Genomic DNA, 19,696 nt, shown 5'->3' on the forward strand with positions numbered 1-19,696 from the left:
TCCAGTCCTCCCTATTTACAAAGATTTTGTTCCTATTTTTCCATTTTCTCATATTAATCCCATTCCCTTCCATCCTTTCCTCCAGCCCTCCCACTTCCTTCCCCTTTGCCCCTTTTCTTCCTATTTCACATTACCTATTATACATTTAGTCCTTAGTTACACTTTCAGTTTCTCACACCAGAGAAACTATTTGGTATTTATTCATGTGTGTCCTATTTATTTTACTTAAGAGTATTGCCTCAATGTGCATCCACTTAGCTATAAATGTCTCTAATTTCTCATTTTTTATGGCTGAGTAGTACTCCATTTTATAAAAAAAAAAACACACATTTTCTTTATCCAGTCTCCAGTTGATGGGTATTTGGGCTGTTTCCAAGTTTTAGCTATTACAAACTGTGCTCCTATGAACATGGGTGCACATATATCACTGTGGTATGATTCTTTTAATTCTTTGGGGAAGATCCCCAGCAGTGGAATAGCAGGGTCCAATGGGACTTCCAGTCCTAGTTCTTTGAGGTATCTCCATACTGATTTCCACAGTGCTTGTACCAGTCTACACTCCCACCAGCAGTGGAGCAGGGTTCCTCTTTCCCCACAGCCCTGCCAACATTTGTTATTGGTTGATTTCATGATAGCAGCCATTCTTTCTGGAGTGAAGTGGAATCTCAGCATTGTTTTCATTTGCATCTCTCAAATGACCAGTGATGTTGAACATTTTTGCATGTATTTATTTGCTATTTCTACTTCTTTGTCTGAGAAATGTCTGTTCATTTCAGATGCCCATTTTTGGATTGGGTCTTTAAATTTGGGAGGTCTGATCTTTTTAAGTTCTTTATAGATTCGAGATAGTAGACCTTCGTCTGAGGAAGTGGAGGTGAAGATTTTTTCCCACATTGTGGGTTGTCTCTTCACACTGCTGGTGGTTTCTCTTGCTGTGCAGAAGCCTTTTAATAAGAAGAGATCCCACTTGTTGATTGTTTGTACTAAAGAACTCCGTTTCCACTCCCTTTGAGTTTTGGAATAAACTGGAATATAGTGTCACAAACTCATGGACGAGAACAGCACTGGTAGGAAAATAGATTTCTCTTACATTGGGAGGACTGAGGAAATTTTTTGCTGTCACTTCATAGCTAAAATGTGGGTCTAGTGGCCAAGACTTTACTGGCCTAATTCCTAATTTCTCCCTAATAAGCCCACCTGATGGGCCCCAGATCAAAAGTTAAATGCCCCCAGTGGATAGGACATGAAATGACAAGATATAGAGGCATCATTTAAAATCATCAGTTTCGACTTCTCCTTAGGATCTAGAATCTTCTGCAGTTTAAATAAAGATTGGGCATCTCCAAACATGAGTTCCTAATGGTGGTGTTCCATAAGTATCTGCTCTATCCATCCCCATTTTAAAACCATCAGGGTATTTTGGAGGGTTAGGAACAAATCAGAAATTCTACAGCAGCTAAAATGTGGAAGGAAACTCAGTGAAGGAAAGTATTCTCAGGGATAGAGGGATTTTCCAAATGCCAAGAATTAAACTAGGCAAATTTCACAGAGAATGACCTGACCTGTGAGGTGAGGTGTTCAGGGAATTAAGCTGGGAGCTGTTGCCTCCCCTTGAGGCGGAGTCTGGCCAGAGGTTGTTGAGGAGCAAAACATAGCTATGGCGAAAGGGAAACAGGAGCCCCTGTTCTCATGTGGGTAATTCAGAAGTCTGGAACTTCCTATGAAGCATGATGAGAAAAACCAGAGTGTTAGATACCAAATGGTGCAGCAAGGAAAGAAAAGATGATGAACTATGAATGCAGAGAAAACTAGAAGACTAGACAGAAACAGTGCACAAAAAAAAAGGGGGAGGAAATAAGACAGCAGACAAGTCAGGGTCAAGGAAAGAAATAAGAAGCTTTGGCCAAAAGGCAGAGGAGAAAATGACAGGTCAGAATGGGAAGCAGAAACGTGGAGAAGACAAGAAGCCTCAGTCACCCAAGCAGTCAGTCAGGAGGTGAGCTGAGCTCCACCAGGACTGTGGGGTGTCTTCAAGCTCCCTGCAGTGCTGGGTTCTCAAGCCCTGGGAGTGAACAGAACTGTCTAGTCTACTCAAGCAGTGCGGAAAACCTGGGACTGGGTCCAAGACATCCATCCATACCTCATCTGGCTCTGCCCTGGAGCCCCATGCCTCAGTGGGTGGAGGACTGGAAGCAACGCACTTCAGCCATCTTCTCACTCTTAAAAGTGTCATCCATCATCAAGAAAAAAGGGACCTAAGAAGCAACTGAGGCTGAAGACATAAGTGATGGGGAGTCAGAGGAGTCTGTCTGAGAGGAACGTTTGGACAAAGGAGGAGGCAGCCAGATGGGAGACTCCAAGGGGGACAGGCTGCAGCAGCTTTTTCCCAAACCTGATTCCAGCCCCATTTACCCCTCCCAAGAAAGTTACAATGAAAGGAAGAAAGAGGAATTGAATGACAATCATGCGAGGAGCAGCCCTCTGTTGCCTTTTCTCCCTCTTTGGAAAGTTGCTAAGGGAAGCACCATTCTGAGTCGCTCTCCCAACGCAGCCGGTCAGCAGCTGCAAAGAGAGAATCACGTGGCTCCTCCCAAGGGAAGAGGACTACTCCAAGCAGGGAAAATGACTCCTGTGACCTGCCCCTCATGGAACTGTCAGATTGGGAGAGGGCAGATCTGTACTAGGCTCAGACACATCTGGATGCTGTCACACACTCAAGGGAATAAACCAGATGGTGCCATTTTGGGAATATTTTTTGGCCTGGAAGCAACTGTCACTCATTGGCTGAAAAATCCAGCATCCACAGATGTTCTTTGATTAACAATAAAATATCCCTAAAGGACTGAGGATGGAGACTACATTACATCCAATTCTTAGTAAAAGTTAGCCTTTGACCAACTTCATTTCCACACTATTCCTCAGCTGCAGTGAAACAAATGGGTATTTTGAGTGGAGGACATGGAGGGGAAGGACCACTATTTATGTCAGCTGGTGGGGATGCAGTATCAAGATCACAGTAAAGAGGGAACCCAGGAGCTCAGCTCTGGGTCAGCCAGACCTGGAGGTAAGGGAGCAAAGAAGGGATGGAAAGGAGATGACTAAAAGGAAGTAGATATTTATGAATTCAAAGCTCTGCTCTGAAAAAAGAAAGAGTGTCCTCGAAGGAATTGTGGGTGATTTCCATGTTCTCAGATCACTTTTGTAGCATTCGCATTCACTGTTCATGTTTTATGCCTTGTTTTGTTGTTGTTAACTGAAATTCGTCAAATAAGGGAAATACCCTGTGCCTGATTTACGGAGTACTTAAATTCCAGATGAAGTGGGTTTTGCTATGCCTAGCTCATCTGTACTTGTAGCTCTTAAGCACAGGAGAAGGTGGGTGTTTTCGAGGCAAGTCCCCTTAGTCACACTGTTGTCACTATCAGGAAGAAATATCTGACAATACAAAGGCATCATAAAGTAAGATGATTTTTTTTCTCCAATGACCATAGTCACACAAAGCCAGTAATCATGTTGACATTGATCACATTCTCTGCCTCTCAGAAGGAATTTGAAAAAGTATCTTTCCAACTCAGCTTCTCCCAATCACATACCTCTAAACTCCTTGTATGCCACTCTCCCCCGCCCAAATGCATTATTCTGATGTATTTTGAGATTCCATGAAGGAAAAAGGCCTTAAATTCCAGCTGCCTAATTTAAAACCCCAGCCCTACCAGTAACTATCTGAAGGACCTTGAATGAATTATTCTGCTTCATTAAATGGCAGTTTCTTCAGTTGTAAAATAGGAATATTGATAGGAGTCATAGAGCTCGCACTGCTACTAATGATGATTAAATTGTTCAGTGCTCAGCACTGTGCTTAGCTCAAAATAGATAACCAGTAACTCTAAACTTCAATGCAAGGACAAAAGCTTTGGAGCTAAGAAATAAAACTTACTTATTTACATGCTTTTCATAAGTGAACAGTCATCATCTGTGTGTGTATGTGTGTGTGTATGTGTGTGTGTGTGTGTGTGTGTGTTTCTGTCTGTGTGTATGTGCCTCTGTGTGTGTGTTGGTTTCTCTGAAACATGCTGAGCTTTACAAGCAGAATGTGTCAGTGATGTGGGCTTCCATTAACCACAGCACCATTCTGTCTTTCTTGGGTTCCACTGGATATGAGTTCACTCTTCTACTAAATTCTAGGGCACCATTTTCCACAGTCCTTTCTAAGTGTACCCTGCATTTCATCATGATTCTGATAGATTCAAAGCACAGAAAGGAAAACGAAGACATAAAATCAAGACCATAGATCAAGTAAAAGAAAAATGTTGTGTTGGGGCCATTAGAAAGTATCCATTTAACTTTTTATTTTTTCAGAGAAGAGAACAAGGCCCACAGGTATAAGACTGATCTCGAAGCTCCTCACACAAATGGACATAAAACTGTAGCTGGAAGCCAGTGGAAGAGGGGATAATTTGGAAGTGAAGAAAGAACAGAGAAGAGTTGAAGGGCAAGACAAGGTGTTCTTCCACACCAGTCAGGGAGCAATGAAGAGAGACATTTGGGGTTTTGTAATTCACAAAGTACCTTTGGCAGGAAGTACTACAAGTCTGGGGAGTGGAGAATAAAAAAGTCTGAACTAGGAGATCTAGGTCTTCATATCCTTATAATGCACTAACACTGTAGCTATCAAGTATGTGATAGTTTTTTAGCAATGTTGGTTGGTTGGTTGGTTGGTTTGGAAATTGGGTAATTGAATAAGATAGGATTCCCACTTTAAGGCCCATGGTTTTGTTATTCTGCAACTATGAGTTCCAGTGGTTACCATGCACAGTGTAGAGACCTGGCCTCTGACTCCCACTGTGCAAGTCAATGGTTCAGTTTGGGTAGACAGGGAGGATGGGGAAAAACTTTAAAGACACAGTGGCCCAACTTGAGAGGGTAAAAAAATGACCAATGACTTGGAAAGAAGTTTGTAGTGACAGTAAAAAAAAATACTGTATCAATAGGAAGCAATAATATTATAAACCTGGCTAGGCCAGAGATTAGGAAAGACTCTGACTGCCAAGCAATTGAAGACCACTTGGGAGTGGTTGGCGGATACTGAGAAAGGAAGCATACTGTAATATTAAAATGTGTCAACAAGAAAAAACGGTTGAGAATCACAGGCCACAGCTTGCTGTGATGGTTAATCTTGATGGTCAATCAAGTTAGATAAGAGAAGACCAAAGAGGTGGTTGGATTCTGAGAGTGCTAACCTCATCAATACATTAACCCACTGATAAACTCATAGCTGAATGGGCTATTAGGCGGTGGGGCCTATTGGCAGGAAGTGGGACATAGGGACATAACCTTGAGAACTATGTCTAGTCCTGCCCCCTTTCTCTCTGGTGCATCTCCATTCTCTGCTTCCAGGCTGCCATGAGGTAAGCAGCTTCCTTCCACTATGGCCTGCTGCCATGATATTTCTGCCTGGGAGCCCAAAGACTATAGAATGAAACTTCTGAAACCATGAGCCAAGATAAACCTCTCCTCCTTCAGGTGGTCTAGGTCAGATATTTTGTCCCACTGACAGAAAGCTGATATATCTGCAAAGCCAGTATGTTTTGAACTTGAAGTTCTCATTGAAATACACAACTCCAACATTTAGGAGGAAAGAAATTCATGAACATTTAAGCTCTGTCTGTGTATAGCTCTGTATCAGAATATAAATTGTATTTTCACTTGATCTTAGCCAAAAGGCCGAGAAGCGATATATAAATTGTATTTTCAAGTAACCAAATTTTAATATGGATTGTTTGATTAGATCCCAACTTATTTTAAAATTCAGGCAAAACAACTTGTCCATCTAAACTCAATCAAAATTTAACATTTAATTTTTAAGGCTTCACAGAAACCATCAGAGGATGTCTACCACTGAGAGAGCCAACTGAACCCTAACCATTGGGCCTGCTGCCATAATCATGGCTATGCATGGACCAAGTAAGAATGGCCTTTGAGGATGCTACAAAGAGGTTACCAGCAAGTGCGAGAAATTCATATGCATCTGGAATCATTTGTAACTTTTTAAATACATTTTAAAAATGTTTGTTGGTTTATTTTCCTAGCCAGTTGGCCTATTGACTTGCAAATAACATGTATGACTTTGTGTGTGTTTTCTTTTAGGGTCTTTGTTCCCTGATTTCAAGCCCTCAGAAACCGTTTTTAAAATAGTATTTTGGCTCGGATACCTAAACAGCTGCATCAATCCCATCATATACCCATGCTCCAGTCAAGAATTCAAAAAGGCCTTTCAGAATGTCTTGAGAATCCAGTGTCTCCGCAGAAAGCAATCTTCTAAGCACACCCTGGGCTACACCCTGCACGCCCCCAGCCATGCCCTGGAGGGGCAGCACAAGGACATGGTACGCATCCCCGTGGGATCTGGAGAGACCTTCTATAAGATCTCCAAGACCGATGGGGTCTGTGAATGGAAATTTTTCTCTTCCATGCCTCATGGATCTGCCAGGATTACAGTGCCCAAGGACCAATCCACCTGCACCACCGCCCGGGTGAGGAGTAAAAGCTTTTTGCAGGTCTGCTGCTGTGTGGGGCCCTCAACCCCCGACCTTGGAGAAAACCACCAAGTTCCAACCATTAAGATCCACACCATCTCCCTCAGTGAAAATGGGGAGGAAGTCTAGAGGGGAGGAAAGTCACAAGGAAAGGGACGATCCTAGGAGCCCTCCCACTTCCTACTCAAAAGACAGCTCACCCTTCTTGGAGGAAAAGACAGGATCATTCAACAAGGGCACCATCTGGGCATGGGAGGTGGGGAGACCCAATTCATCAGGCAACGATGAGTGAGGAACAGGAAAGAGGCCGGATGTCTCCCCACAGATTTAGAATAAGTCCACCTGATTCTCATTCATTTTCTAAGTCTGCTTTCCACAACTGGCCCTTTCAACGAAAACTACCATGGGAAACAGAATTTCATACACAATCCAAAAGACTATAAATATAGGATTATGATTTCATCATGAATATTTTGAGCATACACTCTAAGTTTGGAGCTATTTCTTGATGGAAGTGAGGGGACTTTATTTCCAGGCTAAACCTACTGACAGAACTGTGAGATGGTGGCCACTACCCGGGCACATTACTTGTAGAATGAGTTTTAAAACGCCACCATTTCCGATGCACCTAGTATCTCAACTTGGGTGAATTAGACAGTGAGATTTCCCTTTGGCTGCACTTTGATTGGACACTGCTTTATCCCCTAAAGATGAGGGTGAGGGACGCTCATGTTGCAGAATGTGAAGGAGCCTCATTCTCCACCCTGAGGTCTAGAGCATGGAGGACCAATCCGGAGAGCATGCTTTTCCCAAGAGAATGCAAGAGACATGAGGCTCATCTTTGCAAATTCATTGCTAGGGTCAAAAATCCTTTCAGCTGTTCCAAGGTCAGATGTGGAAAGGCTTCTACTGTATCATATTTAAAGATCCACAAGTTGGGGGGTGGTAATTTCATGCTACACTAGTGGCTGCCAGGCTACTCCACAGCCTTTTGGATGTGGCCTAGAAAAGCTCCTCTTGACAAATTACTTGCCTTTCCCTGAGCTCCATTATGAAAACCCAGAGCTTACATTTCAAAAGGCAAAATACGGACTTTCAGTTCTTGTCACCTACTTCACGCCTGCATTGTGAATGAGGTTCACCCATAGCATGCGGGGATGAGCCTTAAGACCCAGGTACATCCTTCTTGCTCTTTGAAAGATACCAGTGCTTAGCTTTGAACACATACTTACTGGTTACCAAAGAATTGCCCAAAGCAGGGGTTTGCAAACATTTTGGGGGCAGAAAAACGTTTATCCCAGCAGAAGATCCTGTAGCCCACTCAAATTCATCCACACTGCTTTCTACAGGAACTTGGGCAACATTTCTTGCTTCATCTATACCAAATTTTGATAAATCTTAATAACTCAGATCATTGCTAATGATGATGAAAGCTATGTAAAAATTAAAATATGCCTGTTATCCCACAATGAGAATTTAAAATATGATTCATGTTTTTGGAATCATTCCTGACCAAAATCACTAATCTAAAACTACTGGTTATTTCTGTGGCCCCTTCCCTATTTGTGTCATTTACTCCAGGAATTTCAAAGCAGGTTGGAGATGTTATGTAACCTTCCTGGCAAAAATCATGGCCCAGTCATCTCTCTTGCATCAAAATAATTATTCTCTTCAGTCTTGCTAAAAGTAAATCTCGTTCTACATTGCAGTGGATGGCATGTTGGGATGTGGATGTGGATTTTGTGACTGGCTGTGTTTGGGTTTGAAGGTGACTGTTTTCTCAGCTTCCTGGACAGTGTCTTATTGACAAGATAAATAGATACCTGACCTTGTTGTAAGACCATGGATTCTGGCACTTCGAAGTTGGCTGGATTTTTAGACTCTACTAGTCCTGTGCCAGTCCAAGCAGATGTGGGGGTCCTATTCTAAAGGCAGCCACCTAGGGAGAGCTTGAATATGAAAGCCTCCTGATCTTCTGCCTTGGTCTGCTTTCTCTCATCTCTGAGAAGAGCTTCTTTCAGATTCTAAATTTAAAACTCACTCTCGGCCTTGGCTTGCCCTTACAGAAAGAGCATCCTCATGGAAAGAATGGTCATAATTTGTCTTCCTCAAAATAGGATCCCCGTTAGATGTGACCATTAAACACCTTTATGGATAAATTTACATAGTAGATACTGGAAAGCTTATGAACACCGGAAAGTTAGTGTTAATGCCACTTCTAATCAAAATAAACAACTACAAAATCTTTTGGTCATCAAATAACAACCATGACAATTGTGTCCATGTAAAGCTATCCATAAATAATTGTCTGCTACACTCTTCTCCAGTACCCTTCCCTCTAGGGAGGAAAACTCTTAACATTCTTTCCCTTTCCCATAGCATATGGGGAATAGACATAACATTCCAATGGTACCCAGAATTCGGTGACAAAGTGAGAAAAACAATGCACGAGTTGAGTTGCTTTTCCCTCATCCACAAACGTATCTGTACCTTTAAGTATGCCAAAAACTATCTAAAATTGTTGCAGCTAAACAAATGATTGTCATATTTATATTCCCATGTTTACTGCTTCTGTTTGGAGCTGGAGGAATTTACCCAGAGTAAGAGTGGTTTAAATGTCTTCCTTAATGTGTTATAAAAAGCTGTTGCTTTGGGATTGCCTGAACGTCACAAAGATCGGTGACATTATGGGATAGGCAAAACTTGAGTTTATTCTGCAATGCTTATGTGCACTAGGAGGGGCCTTAAATCTCTTTAGTCATAAATTTCCCCAGACTATACAAGGGCTTCAGAAAAGCTTTTCACTCATCACAGTCCTCTCCCTTTTCCTCTCTCACGTCTCTTCCAGTTCCATCTCTGTGTAATGGCTTAGTGTATCTCACGCTTTCCAAAATGTGAAGGCTCCTAATTCTCTCAGCACCTGCCTAGATTGGTCCATCCATGGCAGACAGTCTCTTAAGCCTTCTCTGTCAGGTCCCATTGTGTGTCAGGAATCCTTGGCTCTAATGGCCTAGCAGCTCCACTCTTCCTGTTTTAGAAATGAACATCTGATGGTTGAGTTAACGAAGGACTTGGCCAAGGGCAAGGAGGCTCTGACTGAAACCTGGGTCTCCCCAGTGCTAAGTATGCACATTGTCCACAGCATCCTGCTCCATACACAGTGAGGGACAATGACCTCCCATCTGGATTAGATATGTGAGGATGTCAAACCATAGCCAAACTTCAGAATGTTTTGCTCCCCTGGGATTTATGTATAACCTTGGCAGATGTGCTGCCGAATCTCCAACCCAGCCAAATCCCAGAGCAGGTTAGACCATCATGGGGAAGGGCTGCTGTCTACCATGCTATCAGACTGTGCTACTTCTTTAGGGAAAATTGCCTGGGGTGTGGTAAGACTGGGCAATAATATCAAATAGAATACCCATAATGTCAAATTAGAAGAAAGTGGCATATGAGAGACTGCAGAAGAGGCCAGGCATAGTGGCACATGCTGGCAATCCTAGGATTTGGGAGGCCAAGGCAGATGGATCTTGAGTTTTCAGCCAGCTTGGGCAACATAACAACAACCTGTGTAAAAAGAAGTAGGAGAGAAGAGGGAGAGACAAAGAGAAATGAAAGAAGGAAGGAAGGAAGGAAATGCAGAAGAGCCTGCACTGGACAAGAACAGCAAGCTCAATGGTGGCAGGACACACACTGGGGATGTGTAGGAATTAGTCACTACATCCACAGTTAAACGCTGAGGAAGTATATCCTTTTCTAAAAATAAATGCAAACAGATACAACATCATGCTCTCTCGTCTGTATTCCAACTCTTTTTGTTTCTTGACTGAAGAGAAGGGGAAGGACTATCGGAATTGCAGAGAATGTGTCAAGTGTGTGAGTTTATGGATGCCACCAAGAGAGAAGGGCTCAGCCTGCTGATCTCCAGGTAGCCAGAGACCCAGGCAGTCGGCCAGGTCGGCAGCTGGGCTGCTGACCAGGAAACACACCCTCTCCTCTCTCACAAACAAGAGCTGCGTGTCCGAGCATCTTGGCTCCCCCCAACCCCTGTAATGTGAACCATCACGCAGACCTGCCGGCCCAGTGTTTCTGAGTTTCAGCCTGGGAGTGAGAACATTTTAGGAATCATTTGGGCAGCTAATTGTTCACTCATTAATCACAAAGCCACTTAATCACAGCTTGAAAAACATTCTCCATTGCTTCTGAAGAAAGTTCTGCTCAGGTCCTCTTGCCAAAAAAAGATCTTCCTCTGCACATGAATAGTTGTCAACTTAATTAAGGAAAGAGCTCAGCTCACCGGCACAGAGAGAAAGCAAAGAGGTGGAAGCCGGGCAGGTAGAAAGCCAATTCTCCCAGCAAAAGCCAGGGTGACAAAAGAGAAGCCACTGGTGGCAAATATGGAGCCATCAGAGGTTACTCACTCTTTGCTCTGATCTCTCTTTACACTATTAGGACTTTTAACCATGAAAGCACCTGTACACAGCTCCAGTTGAGCCCCCTTGGAACACTGTTTGCTCCTGCTCCGTGTCTATCAACTCCGCTGTGGAGCAGGGCTGAGTCCGAATCTTCCAAAAGCAATGCCGTTAGTGGACGCTGGCCCTCCACAGTCCTCATGGGAGGAGTGAGTGGAGATGGCAGTTTGGGGCTGGGCCGGGACAGCGGGTTAGGATCTCAGCAGAGGACGCTGACCCTTTGCCAGTGTCACCATCAGCATGATCTCGTTCATGCTCTCGAGGCCCAAATGTCATATGGGTGGCTAAGAATGAACCTTACCTGCTCCATGCAGGAAAATTCATTTTTTCTTTGCCACTGAAACATAGATTATGGGTTTTGCCACATAGAAGGAAGAGGCCAGCTGAGAGGTGGTGGGGACCGTGGAGGAGGGGGAGACAGCATAAACAGGACTCAAAGCAGGGTGCTGTCCTAATGCTTTGCTGCAAGTCATAAGCAAGCGACCAGCCAAAAGCTAGTGACTTATTCATTTCAAAAGAGAAAATAATTACCTTTCCTTGTCACAAGACTGGGGAGCTATTCCATTACTCTCCGTCTGTATCCACGTGGGCACATTTTAAGCTGGAAATGATTATTCCTAAATGACGAGAAACACAGACTCAATTAGGTTTTTTAAAAAACCAGAGAGCAAATGTATACTGTATTTAGAGAAAAATATGATGTAGACACTGGCATTTTAAATAGCCTGAATGCAATAAGTGCATTTGAATGTGAAGAGAAGAAATAAAGGCAGAAGACCCCAGCATGAGCTCTATACTTATCCATGCGGAGCACTTCTCAGTTGTCAAAGCGATTTCACCTGTCTTGGGTCATTCCTCTGTGATTGATAGAAAGAGAAGGCAGGGCTTGTGGTCTGTACTTGGCATAGGAAGAAATGAGGGGGTTGTTCAAAGCTTTCCTTGAACCCCCTCACCCAGCCTCGGACTCCTTTTTCTTTGAGATCTCAACGCCCCTGAGGTCCACTTTCCTGTGGCACTCTCATTTCCTCTTCATCTCCAGCTCTGCTTGCGCCTTCTCTCCTGCCCTCTCTGCCACCACTGGGCAGCGCAGGACTGCTCTCGGGACAGTGCAAATCCAGACAGGCACACAGAACTGTGTTCTTCCTCCCTAAATAGGCAGCTGCAGAGTCACAAAGCTGAGGGAAAAGGCAGGGCAGGAGGCTCTCGGTTTGCTCACTGAGGTGCAATGTAAGGCAAAGCCCAAGAGTGGCAGTCTCCTTAAGGTCCTCAGAGGTCCCAGAGGGAGTTGCAGCAATTGGCCTTCGCTCTCGGAGCCTGGGACTCCTTGTGCACATGTTGATTGTCGGCAGCAAACTACCTCTCCACATCGAGCACTGCCCTTGGCACAAAACCTGCAGCGAGGCACACACAGTCCTCAGTTTATGAGCTGGCCAGGACCCACGGTCGTCTGTGTAGAGTCAAAATGTGTCTTTCTGAGAGGCATTGTTTTAAGTGGGGGAGGGGAAGGATGTTCCCGGATGAACCAAAAATAAAACTGTATTTAATGTACACCCAGAGTTGCCGAACTTTTTCTATAACTGGCTAGAGAGTAAATATTCTAGGCATTATGAGCTATATGGTGTCTATTATGCATTCATCTTTGTTTTGCCTTTTTCCAGGAGAAAATAGACAATCTTTTCTAAATGGAGAACTAGTCTTAACTTTAAAAAAAATAGTGGTCAAATTGAGCCCGTGGAGCCCAACTTGCCACGCATGGCCTGTGGCATCACCTGCTTCAGTGTAGTGCAGGTGATGCTGAACAGTGGCTTTTGGTGTTTGACATACAACCATCTTCTTTTAAACATATCCCTGACCTATCTTGACTGGGCTGAACCTACATGAGCTGCCAGACAAAGTGATGTCATTCACTGGGACCTTCGGAGCAGTGTCAGGAACGGAGGCGGGTGGCCGCTGTGTTCCACCTCCCAAGTTCTGTGGAACAGGCACTCCGCGGACACCCAGGAGAGTCCGTGGGACCCAGCTCAGCACCTTCCTGGAAGATGCCCACGTGACAATCTGCCCGACTCTGCACTACAGCAACAAGTAGACATTACATGATCAAGCCCATCGTGAGATTCCTCCCAGAGATGGAGGTCCCCAAAAGCTCAGGTCACACTTGCCTCCTTGGAGAGGACTTCTGACTACAGTGCCCTGCACCAGGGCATCTGAGAGCTGCTTGGAGCTCATGAAGCAGTCACAGGGAGCAAAGAGAGGGTATCTCCCAAAGGACAGAGAGGAGGATTTTGTTCCTCCTCTTCTTCCTCCTCTGTTTCTTCCTTCTCCTGTTTTCCTCTTCCATAAAGTCTAAAATCACCTAACTGACTAGAAGTGCTAATGGCAATGCTGTGGGAATCCCGTTTAGCCTTCCTTCGGCCGCGAAGCATATTTCCCCAAGCTGGTGCTTAGCAGGGGGCACTTGCCCTTCCTCTCTCCATCCTAATGGGCAGTGAGGAAGAAGAAAACAACCCTGGTTGGAAATAAAGCTCAGTTCCCATGGCCCAGGGCAGGGGCCAGAGTGTTGAGGGAGGGGACTCTGTGGCAGGCTCTCGGTGGGGCATGGAATGTAATGGCTAAGGAGCCCAGCTAGAAGGAACTGGAAATACCAGTTCCGCTTAGTAGCATCACCACTTTCTCCTTTGAGCACAAAAGGAGGGCTTGAGCAGGCTCAGTATGGCAGCCCACTCATTCTGGACCGAGCGGGGAGACCAGCTGCACAGAAACTAGGAAATACCCGGGAAGCCCCAGGTAATAGTGGACAGCCCTGAGGTCTCTAAACAGTTACGGTGACAGCCTTCTCAGAGTGCGGAGCTCAGCAGTAGGGAATTCTAGGCTGCTCCAACAGCTCAGCCCCTGCTGGCAATGATTCCTGTGCAAAAGATGCCACTGCTATAGTCTCCTGTCCCCTTGTTCCCATTCCCAGGAGCTCTCAGATTGATCCCAGATATCAGCCATGGTGGAACATCCTGCATCTGATACCCTGGTGTCCAATCTAGTCATGACAGAAAGTCATAGAGAAAGGCAGGACCTACGCAATCCAAACATCCCACCCCAGACCCAGGGCTTACTATTGATTCATCCGCTACAAGTCTTTCTTCCCACCTGATCGGCATTCCTTTCTCTAACTCCAGCCTTATCTTTCATTATGAAACGTGTTCAGCTAACTGAGATCTCAAAGGCTGGAAGGCCTAGGGCCCATTCATCAAAAGCTGAGCACTGGGATGAGCACTCCTGGCCCCCCAGCATCTCCACTCTTCTGGCCCTTGCACCATACCAGAGGCGACAGGCTTTGTAAAGAGCAGAGAAGGACAGGACACTGATGAATAGTAGGTGGGTGAGCAGCTTTAATCTACAAATAAGGTTGCCCAAATTCAACATGACAAGTAGGGTGGCTTTTAAAAACTATGCTACAAAGCAACGTTAAGAGCAAAACATGGAAGTATTACAAATATTTAAGTAGCAATTTATTGCCAGTTCTTTACAGACTTTTAGGAGTGAAGCACTTAGTGAGGAGTAACTGAATTAAAAAGTGAGGTCCCTGGCTTGATCTCAGCTCGTTTTCTGGAAGCAGGGCTGAGCTGCACCTTCTTCTCCTGCACATCCCGTGCAACCCTGATACCTATGCTTCAAGTGAGAGCTGACGACCCTGAAAGCCTGAACCAAAGCACGTGCTTTCTTCATCAGATGTGAAGGAAAACAACTGTGTTTGCCTCTGGCCGTAATGAGTTACAAGCAGGCCACTTTGCTGTATTTCCACAGGAACCTAACCCAGTACTGCAGACCACCAATTCTCTCACTCCTCGCCAGGCAACTGTGATGGATTGCACAGGGTCAGGTTTACATCGCAAAACCTGTATTTCTGGAGCGTCTGCTGCAAACCAAGAGCTTCGCACTTCTCAAGATGGTGAGGCGCTAGATTCTAGTCACATTACCAAAGTATTTCCACAGAGAGCCAGACAGGAGAGGAAGAGAGGGGTGAGGTCTGCAGGGGAAGGGGGAAGCCTGGAAAGAGCGGAGCCTGCGTGTCCCTTCTTCCGGGCGCTCCCCTTCAACCTGAACCTGACCTCCCCAGAGCCTGCACAGGAGGGGCCAGCAGGGCCTTGAGAGTAGTGGTGTGCGAAGAGCCAAGGGTGAGCGTCACAGTCCACATCTCCCAGGGACCCTCAGGTTGTCATTTGACCTCTCTGGCCCCATGTTTTCACCTGCAAATGGGGAGCAAGTGAAATTACAAGCAGGAAGACGCCTCACGAATGGGTAAAATGTATGCAGTCATCCTGGACACCAATGGCCACCACACGCCTTCCTCGCCTTCCTTCCCCTCCCACCTGCTGTGGACAGAAGTCATTATTTCTGTCAGGCACAGAACATTTCACTCGCTGGAAAAGAGAAAGTCTCCGCTTCCTTTGCTCTCCACCTTGCTCAAGTTACCTGTTTCCGGGGTGGCTCGTCACTCCCTGAAGACAACTCACTGTCTTTAATAAGAAAGGAAGTCACAGAGCAGGGGCCGGGCCTTGACCCACGCTGTCATCCCTACGCCCAGGCTGTGGGAACCACTTCTGCTCTCAGCACCTCCTCAAGGCCCCAAAACACAAATGCACTGTGCTATCTTCTTTGGGTTGGAGTTATTCCCACCCAGAGATTTTATTTTACTTTGAAGCTTTCTACCAAGTTCAGGACACTAGACACCCACAGCAAGTGTGTCCAGGGCTGGCGTTTGTCATCTCTCACTGGCTACTTACTTGGCATTAGGAAGTATTTACATTATCAGAGCTGTCCTGTGAAAGACCCTACATGAAATTCAGTCATTGCACTAGAAGTGCGTGTGCGTGTGTGTGTGTGTGTGTGTGTGTGTCATGTAACTGACATTATGAGAAAGAAACATTTCGTTTACAGAAGAAGGGACCGGATCTCACACAGAGCTTGCATTTAAAGCCATCTGAGGAAGTGGGATGAGTACTGCTTGGGAATCGCCAGAAGTAAATGTTTACAAAACCAAACAGCAAATCCCATCTTGACAGAAGCAGTTTTGATTTCAGCGAGAATTGGTCCGGATCCTGGGAGCCCCGGGGCACAGGCTCAGTTCAAATTCCAGGCAGATGCCTGCATTTCTGGAGGGCCTGGCAAGGGTCTCCCTGAGCCTCCCAAGTGGGTGTCCTGAAGGAAAAGTCCACGCGACCCGGCCCAGCTCAGAGGCTGTGTTCAGCAGGAACATGCCGCCATCCCCTGCCAAATAGTCTCTCGGTGAATTGGAAATTCAGACTTGCTTCAAACAGAGGGAAAAAATCACTTTTGGGGATGAGGTTCTTGGCCTGACCCTGTTTTGGATAAACACAGTCCATGGCTATTTTGGTCTTCAGGCTTTTAAGAATCAGCTGCTAAGTTATGGCAAGAGCAAAGGCACTGGTGTTGGCCCAAATGACAAGGAAGAATGTCCAGTTCTCTTGGTTCTGGGATCTGGCTGATGGGGAGATGAGCTGGGGCCTCAATCCAAACTTGGAAATATGCACACGTTGGATTTGGGGTAAGAATTCGTACTCTACAATAGAACAAAATTTTTGCCACATTGATGCATGATGCCTAGAATATTAAAACTATAGTGTGATACATTAAGGTCAAAATACCTTACTGTTTTATTTTTTGAGACAGAGTCTCACTATGTAGTCCAGGCTGGGCTTGAACTCAAGATCCTCCTGCCTCAGCCTTCCACGTGTTGAGATTACACCATGCCCAGCAATCTATGTCGCTTTATAATAGGACATATACACATTACACAAAGCAGCTCCCTGTCCATGATTGCTGTCCTAACTGCCCCCTGGAGGGGGTACAGCCCAACAACCTCTACTGTGACTGTGTCCTTTTCAGTCCCCGCAGGAATCACGAAGTTATGCTTGGCACATGAATCCTTCTTTATCAAGCATCCGTCTGACTGCAGCACAAATCCAACATATCACTAGTGTCAACACTGGAACAGCAGCTCAGCTTTTTGAAAGTCAGCTTAGTACAACTCTTCCTGTTGCATCCTGAAAAGTGAAAGTCCCCCAGATTGTATTACATTCATAGAAGTAGAGGAAGCCATGCTGCAAAACGCAAGCTCCTTCCTCCAAAGGAAGCTGCCCGGCACCCACCTGCTCTGAGTTCTTTAGCCAGGATGCAGTATTCACCAGGGAGTAGAGAATAACAGGGGTGGAGATGCAGTCCTTGCCCCACAAGCTGCTGTGGTCCTGGAGAGCAGTGGGGAATCACCAAGCACAGTAGGGTGTGGTAAGCATCCTGACTTGCATATTCATGCAACACCTGGGAGGGAGGAGGAAAGCATCCTCCCAGCCTCAGGCTTCTCAAATGCAGGGACCTTTAGTGGAAACCTGGAGGACAAAATAGAGTGGAGAGCAGAGGAGGCTGTTCCTAGCAAGGAAGGGGCACTGCTGTGCTAAGACCCAGGATTGGCAAATCTCATGCGTGTGCTGGGGTTTCCCCCTTCAATCTGCCAGGCCCCCCGGGTAATGGGCCTGGCAGCCATTTGGCTTGGTGAACCCCTCCCCCGAGATCCTCAGGCAAACCACACTTGCTTTGCTTCTTGCTCTTTTCTTAAGCCTAGGAAGAGCTCGCAGGAAGAGCCAGCACTGTAAGTGCAGGGACTTTCCTGACAGAGCCACTCTGCTCGGCTTGGCTGACAATCCAAAGGCCTTGCTTTTCCAGTGACCTGATTCTCTTTACAGAAGGTTCAGCACAGCATTACAGTGGGATGGCAGGACAGGGGGGAAAAAAGAAAAAGGAAGAGAAAGAAGAGAGAGAGAGAGAGAAAGAGGAAGGAAGGAAGGAAAAAAGATTCTGTTTCTTTCTCATCAAACATGAAGTAACAAATTCATAAGAATAACCAAATGCATTGGATGTCTTAACAAGAAAATTATATGGGGCCTGGGATTTAGCTCAGTGGTGCTGCCGCCTGCCTCGAAAGTGCAAGGTCCTGAGTTTGATCTCCACTACCAAAAAAAAAAGAAGAAGAAAGTTATATACAGTGCAATTCAGTGTTATTAAAAGTTAAATTGTTTGTAGCAAGAAAACATTGTGCAATACATTTTAAAAGAAAGAATTTTGTCCCACAAAAAATGCAGAAAATAATTGCATCGCTACACTGCCCCAGTGAGTGGCTTCCATGCCATTGTGGGAGGGCCAGGAGCTCAGGCTTAGGCAGGGCTCATGGTTAGCGAGGGGAGTCCAGTGCTTTATTATAAACCAAATACAGCAGGGAGAGGGCAAACAGCAGCCAAAGCGAAAGACCTGGAGCTGCACTTTTACAATCAACTGGCAATTAGGCAGCACTTGACTGGCCAGGATTAAGGAAGACAGATTTGAGATCATTTTCCCTGTAAAATTAAACTGTATTTTAGTAAATAAGGCTGATCTCATTTAAGCATGAACCCTATGACTTTTCTCGGCATGCTGTAGCTTTTCTGCTTGCATTCTCCTCAGAGCTGCTCAAAATACACATTTCCACTTTGCCAGCGAAGCAGCTACAGGCTTCCTGACTGATTTTAGCTGCTACAGTTTTCCTACAGCCTTTAAGTTATGTGACAAGTACGGTCCCTATGAGATACCCTTTCTGGCTGCGCAGTGTTTGTGAACCATACTCACCCATCCAGGTTTGGTGTTTGATAAATTGAGTTGATGATCTCATCACCTCTTCTTCTGTGTTAAAGAAAACTCTGACTTGTGCTGAGAGCTTAGAATGTGCTCTGTGCTATACAAGGGAGAAGTCCCTCCTGCATCAGATTAAAATGTCCATGCGTGTGAATTGTCATACTTGAATTATCTGCCCCATTTTGTATCCATGCATATACACAACACCCAGGCTGTATACAATGGCTTTGAAGCTTCCAAGTCCCTTTACATGGACTTCATACCCTTGGAATGTGCTATTTAAGTGTTTCTGAATTTTCTACACACCGTTTTTACAAGCCCATTTGTTTACAATGTGATGCAAAAAAAAAATGTTGGTTTTATGTTCTTTCTTTCTTAAGAAATGAATGTACATATTGCTAAGAAAATGAATAAAGGATTGAAAAATATGCTTTAAGAATAATTCCCAATGTCAAAATGAATTTATTTGTTTACTGCAGTGACTGTTCAAATTATAAGACTTTATATTGTCAACCAAGAGAGACTATGTAAAGGTGCAAATTTCCAATGATGAATGTAATTATATTGTATACCTAAAATGCACCAATAAAATAAAAAGTAAAAAAAGTAAAAAATACATTAAAAAGAATTTATATTGTCCTTATACATATGGATGCCATAGATTTGTGTTGTTCAATATTGATGTATGTTCCCAAATAAAATATTTCAAATGTCCCTCTTTAAACATATAATGCCTAGTTCTTCAGTCGTGATGTACTGTTAATATTTCTGTTGCTGAGAAACGGTGTGGGCAGTGGAGACAAGAGGAGCTGATGTCAGCAGCCTACTGTGCAGGGTAGATTGGACCTACGGTATCCAAGTTGGTCATATCCAAGACACAGGCAAAGACCAGCATACAACCAGACCATTAGGGTTAGAGAGATAAGCTGCAGGGAAGGAGGGCATGGAGATGTTGAATGTATTCAGGGAAGGTTGTAGTAAGTGACCAGAACCATGTTAGTAGGTTTGAGGGGC

General features: G+C 44.9%; 1 protein-coding gene across 3 annotated transcripts in view; it reads left to right on the forward strand.

Moving 5' to 3' along the window:
- Positions 1-12,556, forward strand: part of Adra1a (adrenoceptor alpha 1A) — a 101,255-nt gene extending 88,699 nt beyond the window's left edge. For all 3 annotated transcript variants that reach the window (XM_004848377.3, XM_021261311.2, XM_087216783.1), the window contains exon 3: positions 6,148-12,556. In XM_004848377.3, coding sequence (XP_004848434.1) covers positions 6,148-6,665 — 518 coding nt within the window. In that variant the 3' untranslated portion in view covers positions 6,666-12,556. The remainder of the gene's footprint in view (positions 1-6,147) is intronic.
- Positions 12,557-19,696: the final 7,140 nt, after the last annotated feature.

Source organism: Heterocephalus glaber, unplaced genomic scaffold (genome assembly GCF_053883595.1).
Source record: "Heterocephalus glaber isolate CG9 unplaced genomic scaffold, H.glaber_assembly_v1.0 deba00001460, whole genome shotgun sequence".
NCBI lineage: Eukaryota > Metazoa > Chordata > Mammalia > Rodentia > Bathyergidae > Heterocephalus > Heterocephalus glaber.